At 39.1% G+C, this 15,437-nt stretch overlaps 1 protein-coding gene across 1 annotated transcript in view; it reads left to right on the forward strand.

Moving 5' to 3' along the window:
* The first annotated feature begins 8,292 nt into the window (after positions 1-8,292).
* MAK (male germ cell associated kinase) overlaps positions 8,293-15,437 on the forward strand; it is a 54,485-nt gene continuing 47,340 nt past the window's right edge. Inside the window, exons 1-2 of the mRNA XM_080655207.1 lie at positions 8,293-8,402; positions 14,391-14,720. Of these exons, the coding sequence (XP_080511333.1) occupies positions 14,620-14,720 (101 nt within the window). The 5' untranslated portion in view covers positions 8,293-8,402; positions 14,391-14,619. The remainder of the gene's footprint in view (positions 8,403-14,390; positions 14,721-15,437) is intronic.

The raw sequence follows: 15,437 nt of genomic DNA on the forward strand, positions 1-15,437 counted from the left end.
ACACCAGTCAGAAAGAATGTATGCACTCCCATGTTCATAGCAGCATAATTTATAATGGCTAAGCTCTGGAAACAGCCCAAGAGCCCATCAATAGCTGAGTAGATAAAAATGCTGTGGTACATTTACATCATGGAATACTATGCAGCAGTAAAAAAGAAGGATCTCTTACCCTTTGAGACAGCATGGATGGATCTGGAGAATATTATGCTAAGAGAAATAAGCCAGTCAGAGAAATACAAGTATCACATGATCTCACTTATATGTGGAATCTAATGAACAAAATAAACTAATGAACAAAATAGATCCAGAGACATGGAAGCATGGAACAGACTGTGGAATCTCAGAGGGAAAAGATTCACCAAAGAACTTATATGCATATATGTATAACCCATGGACACAGACCATAATGCAGTAGGCAGGGGAGGGGGAGTGTGGAAGGGGTCAATGGGAGGAAAAAGGGGACATCTGTAATACTTTCAAAAATAAAGATAATTTTAAAAAACTATGTAAGAGATTGTGCAATTAGTAGAATGGCTAATTTTCTTTTTTAAAGCATAATGCCAAATGTTAGCAAGGATGTGGAGCAAACTTGAATTGTCATACATGGCTGGTAGAATCATTAAATGGTACAACTACTTTAGAAAACTATTTGGCAGTTTCTTTTAAAGTTTAATGTACACTTCCCAGCAATTTCACTCCTAGATATTGACTCCAAAGAAATGAAAGCATATTTCCACAAAAAAGATTTACATAAGAATTATTATAGCAGTTTTCTCTATATTAACCAAATGTCAATGAACAGGAAGGTCATTACAAATTATGGTAAATTCATACAATGGAACGCTGTTCTGTAATTTCAAAAGTAAACTATAGATAAACACAATAAAATAGATGAATTTCAAAACATTATGTTGAACAAAAGGAGCAGGGCATAAAAAGAGTACATCCTCTTATGATTCCATTTAAATGAAGCTAAAGAACAGACAAAACTAATCTATAATAATAAAAATTAATGAAGATGGCCCATAGGGAAGAAGCGTAGGGATTGGCGGGTTAGGGACATGAGGGATCTTTCTGGAGTAAAGGAAATGTTCTATCTCTTAATCAGGGTGGTGATAACACAGGGATATATATTTATAAAAACCCAATGAATTATACACTTAAGGTCTGGTATATAAATCTTACCTAAATTTTTATAAAGTGAAACCCTTGCATTTCCCAAATTAAAATATGAGCTTCTATATAAATATTCCTCTAGAAAGGAAATAACTTCAGAATAAGAAGAATAGTCTAAAGAAAGTCCTTTATTTCTACTGTGTTTTCATGAGAAACTGCTATGTTCTTGTGAAGCATAGTAACCTCCATCTTGTATAAAAAACTGCTGTTTGAAATTCTCTCCTATTGTTAGATAATTCCTAGTCCTGTAAACTCTGTCATTGTAAACTCTGTCACTTTAAGACAGTCTCTTATTCTATAAGATGACTTTGTTTTTAGTTCAAATAATAGAAAAAGATAAACTTAACTGTCTGACCTTGCAAGCTAGCCATCCAATGTAATAGACTAATATAGACTAATACTGATAATAATTCCCATATTCTTATGCCAAGTACTAACTCATTATGTATTCAAGGTTACAACTGTCTGTAACAATAACTCACACAGAGCTCTTTGTAATATCTGCAAACAAAGAGGCTCGAAAAGTATAAATATGGAAACTTCCTGTATGTGTTGCTCAGAGATTTGGAAGAGACACCTCCCACTGGGCCATGCGCAATAAATGACTCCTAATTAATTGGCTCATTAAGGCATCTTTTATCTCACCCGCTGATTTACAATACAACAGTTGAAGATGTGTATCCACTTTGGAGTTGCTCCAAGACACTTAAAGATTTTTTTAGATTTATGGAAGGAGTATTCGTGAGGATTACACATTGTGGATCACTTAGCATACCACCACATCTTGGTGAGGCAAAGAGAAGGGAAGGATGTAGAGATCCTGCACGTGTTGATGTTGCAACTTTCTACTAAAATGATCAGAAAGACAGTGAAACCCACTGATCAAATTCAATGATGTTCCTCCTCCAGCATTTATCATTTGGCTTCAACATAAGTTAAATCCATACCTACAAAGTGAACACAAAAATTGAGGCAATTCAGATGGCTAAAAGATTAAGTCTGGAATTGTGTTTGTTGAGGTGGGGGAGTGGAGAGCTATTGAATTTTCTAGCCTCCTCATTTCTAACTAAAAAAAAAATTAAAAAAAAGCAGCAAGTTTCCAGAACTGTCATTTTTTTCACAAATAATTATGGACTATGGACTATTTTTGCTCTACTGTATAAATTATCTTTTGCCAGCAGAAGCCATTTAAGCTGGAGTCATCTCAGCTGCAAATATTTACCGTATTCAAATTCTAAATATATTTCAGCTCTAAGATGATTCACTAAAAAGCCAGACACCAAAGAATTCCTCAGAATCAGTATCCCACATAATAAAAACCTAATATGCTAAGTGCCTGACTGTTCATTCGACCACTCAACCAGTCGCTATGACATGCACTGACCACCAGGGGGTAGACGCTCTGACCGGTAGGTTAGCTTGCTGCTCGGGTCCAGCTGGACTGGGCAAGATGGGCCGGACACACCCTGGAGCCCTCCCTTGGTCCCTCCCTGGCCTCTAAAATATTTCTTCCAATTAATTTCCTTTCAATGTGCACAAATCCGTGTACTGGGCCTCTAGTTTTGATATAACAGAATTCTCATTGACATAGGCAATACATATGATCAGGGAACCATTACATGCTAATTTTATTTTTTCCTAAAACTACTACCTTTTTAAAAATATGTATTTTTATCACTTTCAGAGAGGAAGGGAGAGGAGAAAGAGAAACATCAATTGGAGAGAGAATTATCGATTGCCTGCCTCCTGCACACCCCACCCTGGGGATTGAGCCAGAAACCTGGGCATGTGCCCTGACCAGGAATTGAACCATGACTTCCTGGTTTATAGGTCAATGCTCAACCACTGAGCCACACTGGCCAGGCAAAAGAAAATCTTTTTATTTAAAAAAAACAAAACTATACATCTTGACATTATAAAATCACATCTAAGTAAATATCTCTAAAATCTCTGTATGAAGCAGATTAAAAACCACACTGAAAGACTTGTGTGGTGTTTTAAAAATCGGAAGCTTACATGTACCTCCTGACATGTACCTCCTATTCTTAAAAAGCTTCCTTGATTTCCTGAAGTGGTTTCTTCTATAACATAACTTCCCCCAAATGTTCCATTTTTTACTCTAATCAAGAAATATGCATTTTAAGAAATCAAAAAAGCTGGGAATGAAAATTGGAATTTCAATAGTCACTTGTCTTTATGATGTCCCTCTAGTATTTTTAAATTTTTATTTCAACTTTTGAGCTTCATTTTGGACAGGAACTTGATGATATATCATATTACAATAAAATCTCCTAAGTCAGTGAATGTACCATATAAACAAAGTTGCTGGACCTAGAAACATATAGATAAAGATCAGTTCCACAAATTCATTTGACAGAAGCGAACATACTCGAGGTGATATAATTTATTACTTCCTCCTGAGCAGGACAGGCTTTCGACTTATTTGTGACAGGAATGAAGTCAACTGAATAGTCTGTTTAAACATAATGCAGTAAAGTAGTTGCTTCTTGACAGATAAATAAGCCTGATCTCAGCTTCCCAACCCTGCCCCTTCAAGATGGTCATGGTTCTCCACAGGGATGTTTTGTGCCTAAAGTTCCAATCAAGTGTTTTGGGTTTAATGCCTTTGGATCTGAGCCCCTCCCTGGCTTCTGCCTGGAACTTTTGGGACAGTCTCTGATGTAGGTCTAGAGGGCTTCAGCACTTAGCCAAGATAATGTTGTGTATCATTGAGTAGCACAGACATACTTGCTCTGGTACAAAGCTACAAGCTGTGAACATGGTAAAAACCAACACATCCACACATATTCTTGCTTTAGTGGAAAATCTATTTATATGGTGATAAATGGTTTTCCTTGTTTAGTGTGAAAATCATTTATTTGTTTAGAGGACTGGCTTCTTAAGTGATACCAGCTTTTATGTTTAATAAAATTTTTGGTTTAAAAATAAACTGGGAAAATATAGCAAATTATTAAACAATAAACAGAGGGAGATAATATTCATTTTCTCATTTTAAATTTGGCTGTTTTTTATTTTTCCAATAATTTATATTTGAAAAAATGAAAATAAATTGTTCTATGTTTAAAATAAAATTTAAGAGAAACCAAGATGGCGGCATAGGTAAGCACCTAAACTGCTGCCTCGCACAACAATTTCAAAACTACAACTAAAAGACAGAATGGACACCATCCAGAACCACAGGAAAGCTGGCTGAGTGAAAATTCTACAACTAGAAGGAAAGAAAAAAGCTCACAGAGAATTGGAGGTACGGCAAAGGGTCTTTGTGCGGCAGAGAGGAAGGGCGGCTGAGAGCCTGGCTGACTTTCTCTGGCGGAAGGGGGAAGGAAGCCCCCGACCGCACTGAACCCCAGTTCTGACTGCACTGAACCCCAGTTCCGGGTGAGCCCCTGGGGACCCACGCTCTTGTGGGGGGAGTCTGGACTCTCGGGCGGAGACTCGGGAGCTGGGAAAGGCAGAAGTCTGAAGGAGCTCGCATGCCAGTGCGCACAAAGGCTGTGGAGGTTGCCACAGGCTTTCCCTAGTGGAAGGGAGTTGGAGGCTCCTGACTGCACTAAGCCCCAGTTCTGACTGCACTGAACCCCGGTTCCAGGCGAGCCCCTGGGGACCCACGCTCTTGTGGGGGGAGTCGGGACTCTCGGGCGGAGACTCGGGAGCCGGGAAGGCAGAGGTCTGAAGGCGCGCACGTGCGCGCAAGGGCAAGGCTGATGGGAAGCCAAGACTGAGACTCCACCCCATCCAAGCTGAGCACAGAGGCTATTGCAATTTGGCAAGTCTAATCCTATAAGTCTGTCTCCAGCACCGAACTTCTCCCAGCATAGACACAGCTGATCCTTACAGCCAACTGGCCTTGAGGTCAATTCTTCCCAGTGATACCAACAACAATAAAGACTTAATTACAACAAGGCTGTACACACAGTCCACAAAGGGGTGCACCAAGAGTGTCCACCTCAGGTTAACTGGGGAGGCAGACCCACTGGGCCATATTGGAAACCTAGCACACAAATCTACTTTACCAACTCAGGGAAGTAGTGAAAATGTGGCGTCAAAGAATCAGATCACAAACGAAAGAAATGGAGGAAAACAAACGACTGGATATAGAATTCAAAACCACGGTTATAAGGCTTTTTAAGAATATCCTAGAAAAGGCCGATAAATATAACGTGACCCTCGAAGATATGAAAAAGGACCAACTAGAAATTAAACATACACTGACTGAAATAAAAAATATTATACAGAGACCCAACAACAGACTAGAGGAACACAAAAATCAAGTCAAAGAATTGAAATACAAAGAAGCAAAAAACACTCAACCGAAAAAGCAAAAAGCAAAAATAAAAATCCAAAAAGTTGAAGATAGTGTAAGAAGACTCTGGGACAACTTCAAGCGTACCAACATCAGAATTATGGGGGTGCCAGAAGAGGAGAGAGAGCAAGATACTGAAAACTTATTTGAAGAAATAATGACAGAAAAGTTCCCCCACCTGGTGAAAGAAATAGACTTAAAAGTCCAGGAAGCGCACAGAACCCCAAACAAAAGGAATCCAAAGAGGACCACACCAAGACACATCATAATTAAAATGCCAAGAGCAAAAGACAAAGAGAGAATATTAAAAGCAGCAAGAGAAAAACAGTTAGTTACCTACAAGGGAGCACCCATACGACTGTCAGCTGATTTCTCAACAGAAACTATGCAGGCCAGACGGGAGTGGCAAGAAATTTTCAATGTGATGAATAGCAAGAACCTACAACCAAGATTACTCTACCCAGCAAAGCTATCATTCAGAATTGAAGGGCAGATAAAGAGCTTCACAGATAAGAAAAAGCTAAAGGAGTTCACCACCACCAAACCAGTATTATATGAAATGCTGAAAGGTATTCTTAAAGAAGAGGAAGAAGAAAAAAGTAAAGAGAAAAATTATGAACAACAAATACATATCTATCAACAAGCGAACCTAAAAATCAAGTGAATTAAAAACCTGAGGAACAGAATAATCTGGTGAATATAATAGAATCAGGGGCATAGAAAGGGAGTGGACTGATAATTCTCAGGGGGAAAGGGATATGGGGGGTTCATAAAGTGACTGGACAAAAATCATACACCTATGGATGAGGACAGTGTGGGGGAGGTAAGGGCAGAAGGTGGGGTGGGAACTGGGTGGAGGGGAGCTATGGGGGGGGGGGAAGGAGAAATAATTGTAATAATCTGAATAAAGATTTATTTTTAAAAAATAAATAAAATTTAAGTGCTTCTAATGCAAAGCAGTGGCACAATAAAACAAATCCAAGGAATAATTTGATAAGAATATCTCTGTAAAAACAAAAGTCAACCAAGCCTAAAAGTCAGCTCCTACCAGACTGTAAAATGCAAGTTCCTGTTCTAGAACATGAACTGCTAGAGGAAATAATCTGTATCATTCATTCATCAAATGTTTATTGAGCCCTAACTGGTTTGGCTCAGTGGATAGAGCGTTGGCCTGCAGACTCAAGGGTCCCTGGTTCAATTCTGGTCAAGGGCATGTACCTTGGTTGTGGGCACATCCCCAGTAGGGAGTGTGCAGGAGGCAGCTGAATCAATGTTTCTCTCTCATCGATGTTTCTAACTCTCTATACCTCTCCTTTCCTCTCTGTAAAAAATCAATAAAATATATTTTTTTAAAAATGTTTATTGAGCACCTACTATATACCAGGCATTCTTCTACATGTTATAGAGACAACACTCTTCTGCCTGCAACCTCTGGACATCACTGAGGTAGGTGCAGAGGGCTGCAGTACTGGGGTGGCACTTAGCTAAGATGACATTGTATATCATTGAGTGGCACCAACATCATTGCTCTGGTAGAAAGCTATAAGCTGTGAACATGGTAAAAACCATGTTCCATTTGCAAAAATCCATTTGGATTTTTCTCAAACTCAAAATTTTTAAAACTAGGCCTATTCTCTCCCCCACCCTCTCTCTTCAAATCTGCTTGTCTTCCAGTATTTTCCAACTTAGTTGTGGATACCGCTATCTACCACTCATCTAAGCCACATAATCCGGTCAATTTTAACTCCTAAATATCTCTTGAAATCTGTCCTTCTCAGTCCTATTTCCATCATCACTGCTATAGCTGGATCCTCAAATTTCTCTTGACAAACTACAGTAGCCCCTTTTTCTTTCTCTTGCCTCCAGACTCACTGCTCAAATCCACCTATCCACCGCTGCTCTTGTGATCTTTCTAAAACACAAATGTGAATTTTGTCACTCCTCTGTGGAAAATTCTTCAGAGGTCCACTATTGCAGAATGGTTTGGCTTAGTCTTCATAATGGTGCATATAAGATCTCCATAATCTGATTTATGCTTTTTACTTTGCCTGTCTATGTCACTTTAAGCTGTGAGAGGGCCATGAGCATTTATCTTGCTACCTTGCTATTATTCTCAGTGCCAAGCCTAGAGCCTGACACCTAATAGATAACTACTAAATAGATATATCACTGCCTCATGTGTCATGCTTCTGATTTATAGACCCTTTTAGCTAGTCAGTCTGAAGGGTGTTGTTTTTGGTTTTTTTGGCAGTAACCTAAGTGTACTGGTATCCTCTTCTTGAACTCTAGTTTAGTTGCTACTGTTTACTCATTTATTCACACATTCATTCATTTATCTTGTAAATACCACCATCTAACACTGTGACTGCAACTGAGTAGGTTCTCTGAATGAATAAATAAAAACAAACTTACAAGTGTGGCCTAAGAGATAACACACACTGGAGGAATTGACCAATATAAGAGGAAATGCAATAGAAGAGCCAAAATATGCTTTATCTTGCCCTTCCCACGTCTGGGTACCAGATTTAGTGAATCAAGACTTGGTAGAATGAATTGGAGCAAAACCAAACAAAATAAAAGGCAAACCAATCAACTTTCTATAGAGAACTGAAAAGGTAATCAAGACTCTCCCAAACCCCAAATCTAAATGGCAGAGACCCAAAAGGCAGAAATGTAAATGAGCTCAAAGGACGCCCAGATGTTCCCGGAAGCCCCGCCCTTCAGGGAGCCGAGCTGCGCAGGGTGGGGCGGGGCTGGCAGGGTGGGAGGGGCCTGTCGTCTAGGCCACGCCCCTCTCTGGGCGGGTGTAAACCGGCCGGATGCGCAGGAGCTGGCGCACCCCTGCCGTTTCCTAGGAGATGAAACACACAAGACGCCGGAGCCTCACACCCGAGCAGAAGAGGTAAGCGGCCGGCGCGGGCAGGTATTCCTGAGCCGGCTGCGGGGCCTCCACCCTCCGCCCAGCCCAGTCCGAACCTGTCGTGCGAGGCCGGCCCGACATGTCCCCTCGACGCCCAATCCTACCAGGGCCAACCTCCAAGGAGAGAAGGGGCCCGGACGCCGGTAGCGGGAGGAGGCCGGGAGGGGCGGGGCGGGCGGCCTGCGCCAACGCGGTCCTGCTCTCCGAAGCTCCCCATCACTTTCCTGCGCTCCTAGACAGCGAGGTTTGGTCCCAGGTGGGAGGGTGACGGCGGGACACCCATGATCTGAGGGACCCCTCCCCCAAACCTCTTCCTTAGTCCTCCTCCGCCCCCCCCCCCCCCCCCGCAAACACATACACACACTCACATCGCCGCCGCTCCCTCTACTACTTGGCTCGAGAGGAAATTACTTTCAGGAGTGAAGGCGGGCGGGGTCTCGCGAAGGCAGCGAATTGAGTTCAGATTACATACTACAACATAAAAAAGGGAGAAGTCTTTCAAGGTTTGCAGAAAAAGGCTCAGAGCATCGGTGTAACGAAAACCGTTTCTTTACTGCAAATAAGATGGGTTGGAAGGTGGGGGGAAAAATAAAACTGGTTTTTAGTGATTTGTAACCTCAATTCTAAAAGGAGAGATTCATGTAATTGTGTTTAGATAATTTTTTAAATGAGCGAACATTTGTTCTAATGATAACGGAATTCCATAGAGTCAAAGTTATCAGACTTATTTTAATCAGACAGACAACCCATTGAGTCCAAATAGTGGTGGAGACAAAGTTACTTTTCAGTCTTTGGGCCTTCCTTTATGTCCCCCACCCCCCAGTTCACTGCTTGATGGGGAAGGGAGATACTTTCTCGGAAGGAGGCTACTGCCTATGCGAGGCTGGTCTTGGACAAGGATGTTTGATCTCTTCGTCGGGGTTTTGGTTTTGTTTAGTTTTAAAATGATTTGTGAATATTAGCACAAAGCACTCATGCTTTTATATTTTAATACAGAATCTTTGTTTTCCCATTGTAAAAGCTGCCCTTTTAATTTCTGTAAACATATTAGTTAGTTTGGAATCATTTTTCTGTTTTGCTTTTTAAACAATTTAGTGATTTTTAAGACATTACTTTTTAAAAAACAAATGTTAATGCCAGCCTTGAAGTGGTATCATTACAGCAGTTTCTACATAGACAAGTTGAAGATATCCAAACGATATCTGTTCAGTGGCTGGCAGACACAAGTCTTACCCTCCTTTTGCCCTCTATGTTAATCTTCTTTAATCCTAGCTAAATCCCAGCTTAACTGGCAGAAGCTGTTCAGAATAAAGCTAAGTTTACAGTAATTGTGCACTTAAATAAAAAGATGAAAAAGAGAATGGGAGAGAGATTATATGGGTATTTTATTTAATGTAGATATATAATTAAGCCTCTAAATAAATGTCTTTTTCATGAAATCAGAATATAAGGTTTGTTAACCCATAGGAAAGTAAGTAAATATTGTAGCTTGATTGTAGAAAATTCCAGGTTTCTAACAGTTCTGTTAAGTTGAGGACCAGTTACATTGCCTGTACTTGTGTTTTGCCTTGTTGCATATATGGAAATAAATATGTATGGAAATATTCATGTACATAAGAAATCATGTTATTACCTGCCTATTTTGCAGATTTATCTTTCCATAGGTCGACAGAGAAGAATATATGTAACTTGTAGAGAAATAGTGTAGTGTGTGAACTGGGGACCCATAGGCAGTCTATGTTTCTTAAATTACATATATTTCTTTTGACTAATAATCAGTTTAGGACCTTGCTCTGCTACACTTATAAAAGTAGTTGTTTCTGTGAGTAGGTACATGGGAATAATGATTTTATTTAAAAAAAAACTTTATGTCTATGCCTCTTCACATTAGGCCATTGTAAGGGGACAGCTGAAATGGTTAGCATCTCACCCTGGAAAGCTATTTATTTTGTAATTATATGAATCAAAAGAGGCCTTTCCAAAATTTTTGTTTGGGAGCATAGTATGTAAATTTGTTTTACTAAAAGGTCAGGTAGGGTCATACCCATGATTTTCACCATTCTACCCTTCCCCCTCCCCCCCCATGAAAGAAGCTGGGAAATGGCCATGTCCAATTTATTCTTCCCTGAATGTAAGTATACCCTATTGCCAGTGGTCGGCAAACTCATTAGTCAACAGAGCCACATAATCAACAGTACAACAATTGAAATTTCTTTTGAGAGCCAAATTTTTTAAACTTAAACTTCTAACGCCACTTCTTCAAAATAGACTCGCCCAGGCTGTGGTATTTTGTGGAAGAGCCACACTCAAGGGGCCAAAGAGCCGCATGTGGCTCGAAAGCTGCAGTTTGCCAACCATGGCCCTATCCTATAGCCATCTCACTTGAAACAGACTTTGTATTCCCAGTGTACATTTGAAAGTCAGTTGGTCAGGCCTGAAACGAAGTTTCCAACAACCACTCTAAACTGTTTGGGCTTTGAGGCCAAATTTGGAAAGTGATTGATGACTGAATGATCTGTTGTGCTAATAGCACTGGTAATGGTGGTGGTTCATGGTCTTAATAGTGGAAAAGAAAGCCAATTAGTTCCACTTTTACAGGCTATTAAGTCCTGCAAGGTAAAGTTTTGACTACTGTTTCTGACACCCTCTTACCTCTGAACTGTTCCCACCTGGGCAGCTCCCTCTTTATTTTTTTTTATTTTTTTTTTTTAAATATATTTTATTGATTTTTTACAGAGAGGAAGGGAGAGGAATAGAGAATTAGAAACATCGATGAGAGAGAAACATCGATCAGCTGCCTCCTGCACACCCCCGCCTGGGGATGTGCCCGCAACCAAGGTACATGCCCTCGACCGGAATCGAACCTGGGACCTTTCAGTCCGCAGGCCGACGCTCTATCCACTGAGCCAAACCGGTTTCGGCGGCAGCTCCCTCTTTAATTTCTTTCTCAAGCAATGTGGTGTTAACATGAAAACAATTGTTGTGTGTGCAACAAATTGTCAAAGGAGAGATAATGCTATTATCCTATTAATTATATTAATTGAATATTTTTCAGGGTGAAGTAAAACATAAAATTTTCATGAGGGGAGCCCCAGGTAGATGCCTTTCTCCCTTACATTTTCTTCCCCCTCACTGTTTCTGGCCTATTATTTTTACTATGTCCTTCAGGCATAGGATAAGCCAGATGTAGCCCCAGGATTTTGTTAATTGATGAACACGACTTGTACTTTCCAGTTTGTCAGTAGCATCTTGGTGTTTTAGGGTAAAGAGTTGGGTTAGGAATCTGAAGGTGGGGGTAGCTTTTGTTGTAGGGTAATTCTGAATGGTTTTGGGAGAAAGAGGAGTGGTTTCTTGCACTCGGCTCTATCAGTGATTGTAAAAGACAATAAGAATGGATTGTTTAGAAGTTAGGGACTACAGTAAAAAAACACAGTTTCAGCCTGGCCAGTGTTGCTCAGTGGTTGAGCATCAACCTATGAACCAAGAGATCACAGTTCAATTCTCCAGGGCACATGTCTGGGTTGTGGGCTTGATCCCTAGTGTGGGGCATGCAGGAGGCAACCAATCAATCAATGATTCTCTCTCATCATTGCTGTTTCTATCTCTCTCTCCCTTTCTCTGAAATCAACAAAAAAATATTTTAAAAACCCACAGTTTCAGGCTAATGCAAGTATTAGTCTGACTCCATCTTTGATTATCTGATTGATCATAGATAGGTTATTTAATTCTGTGTTTTTTTTATTTTATAATTTTACTGGTATGATGGCCATCATGTCCTTTTGGACAAATATATTCTCAGTATTGTTATTTATGCAGTAAACCTATAGAGAGCACCATTTCCTTAAAAAAGAGTATGTTACCTTAAATAGGGTAGCTAGAAAAGAATGTCAAGTAATTTAACATGTTGATAGTAAATTGCAAAATACTGATTTAATAAAATTCTAAATGATCAAAGGAAATGCATTTCAGTCCATAGTTTAATCATAGCACATAGTATGAAACAAACAACCCAAGAGAGCTTTCAAAATTATATTTCCTTATACAGATAAAGTAAAAATTAATAAAAGTAAATACATGTTTTGGTCAGGTACCCTGCAAAGGGATATTGCCTTTTTCTATATTAGTACCTTAATATTTAGAATCTGTGTCTGTATAAGGCCACTTGCAAAAAAACTACATAAATGGAATCATTTACTGGCCTTTGATAAAACCATTTGCTTTGACCTAAGCTGAGAAAAAAATGAAGGAACCCCTAAATAGAACTGGAAGCTACTATCATGATCTCTTTTTCCAGATCTTGGCCACAGAATTAACATAGCCTAAGTGATTTCCCTTGTGGCTTTGAAGGGGTGGAAATCGTGTATGAAGCAAAATAAATGATAAATTAATACACACTCCCTCTTATTGAAAAGCCCCAAAGGGTTCTTCCAAAGTTTCCTGTGAACAAATACATTCCTGAATATATGAAACGACTAGTTTTACTGTACTTCTCTATACTTGTTCTTTCTCCAGAAAACCTGTCATTGGAAAACTTAGGTACTTTGAGAACGACATCATTCCTTATTGATCCTAAATTTATGGATGTAATAGACAAACAATTTCGATGATTTGATTTGATTCTGTAGAAATGAAACAGTGCTATAATGAAAGGAGAATACTTTTTTAATGAAGTACCAAATTATAAAGGGAGGGCATTTTATTTATTTATTTTTATTTTTTCTAAAAGGACTTTTGAAACACTCTATTATAATGGTGCCAAAATTCTGTAATAAGCATAAAGCCTTGTAAGTAATAGAGATATTAAAAAGCAAAATAAGAATGAAAAATAGATATGAATTAAGAAATAGTTCCTTTAAATGTGGAACTATGAGAGAACAATGGAGGAAACAAATGTTGTAATGAAGTAAACACTAAGGCTAGTGCTTTGTTTTTCTGTAATTATAGTAATAAAATCAGAATCTATTAGAACCTGTACCCTTCAAATATATGCAGGTCCACAATCCCTTATTTGTAGTTTTAAAATCCATAAACTTCTGAAAGATGAAATTTTAAAAATAAATTTGTGCAAACTCATTTGCAACAAAATATGACCTGAATGATGTGAGGCCATTCATAGTCTTTATTTTAGTTAGTATACTTTTCATACATTTTCCTGTAGGTATGGTTAAGAGGCTAATGGGAGGCATTATATAACATCCTATATAATAAAAGGCTAATATGTAAATCAACCGAACAGTGGAACAACCGGTCGCTATGACGTGAAGTGACCACCAAGGAACAGACGCTCAATGCAGGGCGGCCCCCTGGGTGGTCAGTGCGCTCCCACAGGGGGAACACCGCTCAGCCAGAAGCCAGGCTCACGGCTGGTGAGCACAGCAGCTGTGGTGGGAGCCTCTCCTACCTCTGCATCAGTCGGACTTCCCCAGAGGGCTCCCGGACTACGAGAGGGCGCAGGCCAGGCTGAGGGACACAACCCCGCAAGTGCGCAAATTTCATGCACTGGGCCTCTAGTATGGTATATGCAGCATATTACTTTTCTAAAATATGAAAACTCCTGGATTCCAAACAAATCTGGCCTAGGAGTTTCACATAAGGGATTGTGGGTCAGATTAAATATGATGCAGACATTGATTCAAATAATTGATATAGTATAGGTGTCTGATTTTCCAAGGTCTGTTTTGGAATAATATAGATTATATTCAATAAAAAAGGAATCACACACATCATTTGGCCGATATTTATTGAACACTCATGGGATAGATAGCACAGTACCATGTAAATGCAGCAATCGCCAAATGAGTGTTATTCTGCTAAATGTGAACTTCATTCTAAAAGGCACAAATGATTTGCTAACAAATGTTTAACACATTGGTATTTATATTATTTATAATTTTCCCCTGTGCTATAGATTACCAATAACTTTTTAAAGAGATTCTTTAATGAAAATTGTTTTTATTCTTGTTTTTATAGGGTGTTCATAAGAATGGATGCACTGTTTCCTTGCCACATTCCTTATTGCTGTAGCTCATGAACCTACATAATCTTGGGGAAGAGCCTGTGTTTAATAATGACAAACCTGTTACCAGTATAGCAACAACAGTCTAACAGCAAAAACAAATAAAAATAAAGAAGCATTTAAATTTATTTTCAACAAAGAAGCTATTGCAATCAACAACTTCTGCTGCATTATTTTTCCAAGATGAACCGGTACACGACCATGCGACAGCTGGGGGATGGCACCTATGGGAGTGTGCTGATGGGCAAGAGTAATGAATCTGGGGAGCTGGTGGCCATCAAAAGGTACCATATAGGATCCTGCAAAGTTTACCTTTGAAGCCCATCTTTCTTTTCCTTTGTGTGCTTGCGAATACATGTCTTATATAGACGATCATATATTTTAGTACATCTAGTATTTAATGAGTGCTAAACTAAGCAGTTTATAATAAGCTTTTCTTATACAGTAGTTTCTACTTTATAGCTAAGGAATTTAAGGCACAGAGAGGTTATTAAGTAATCTCTCCAAGGTCATTAATCAGTGAGCTGCTGAGTGAGGATTTGAATCCAGGCAGAACAGTTCCACAGCTACATTCTTGACTACCATGATGTGTTGCTAATTCTTTATGCTGCCTTTCCTTTATTTATTTCCTTACCCCTGTGTATTACACTCTTGTAGAGGCTCAGAATAATCTCTATGGGTTAGTTTAATAAATAAGGAAAACTCTAAGCTTCCCAGGAATCTTCTAGGACATCTCAATAGGAAATTATAATACTAAATGAAAACAGTAGGGCATATAGGGTTTTTATTTTTCATTATCCAGCCTTGTAATTTCTACACCTGAAGCAACATTTTTTAGAACATGAATCCTATTTTTTCTTGTTTCCCATTTTGTATGGTGACTAAAAATACATTCATATAAATAATATAATCTCTATCTATGGTATATATAGTGGAATTACTTTATTACCCTAAATTCACTATTTATAGATTTATCTCTAACTAGTAGCCCTGTGCACGAA

This window comes from Plecotus auritus (assembly GCF_963455305.1).
Source record: "Plecotus auritus genome assembly, chromosome: 2".
Taxonomy (NCBI): Eukaryota; Metazoa; Chordata; class Mammalia; order Chiroptera; family Vespertilionidae; genus Plecotus; species Plecotus auritus.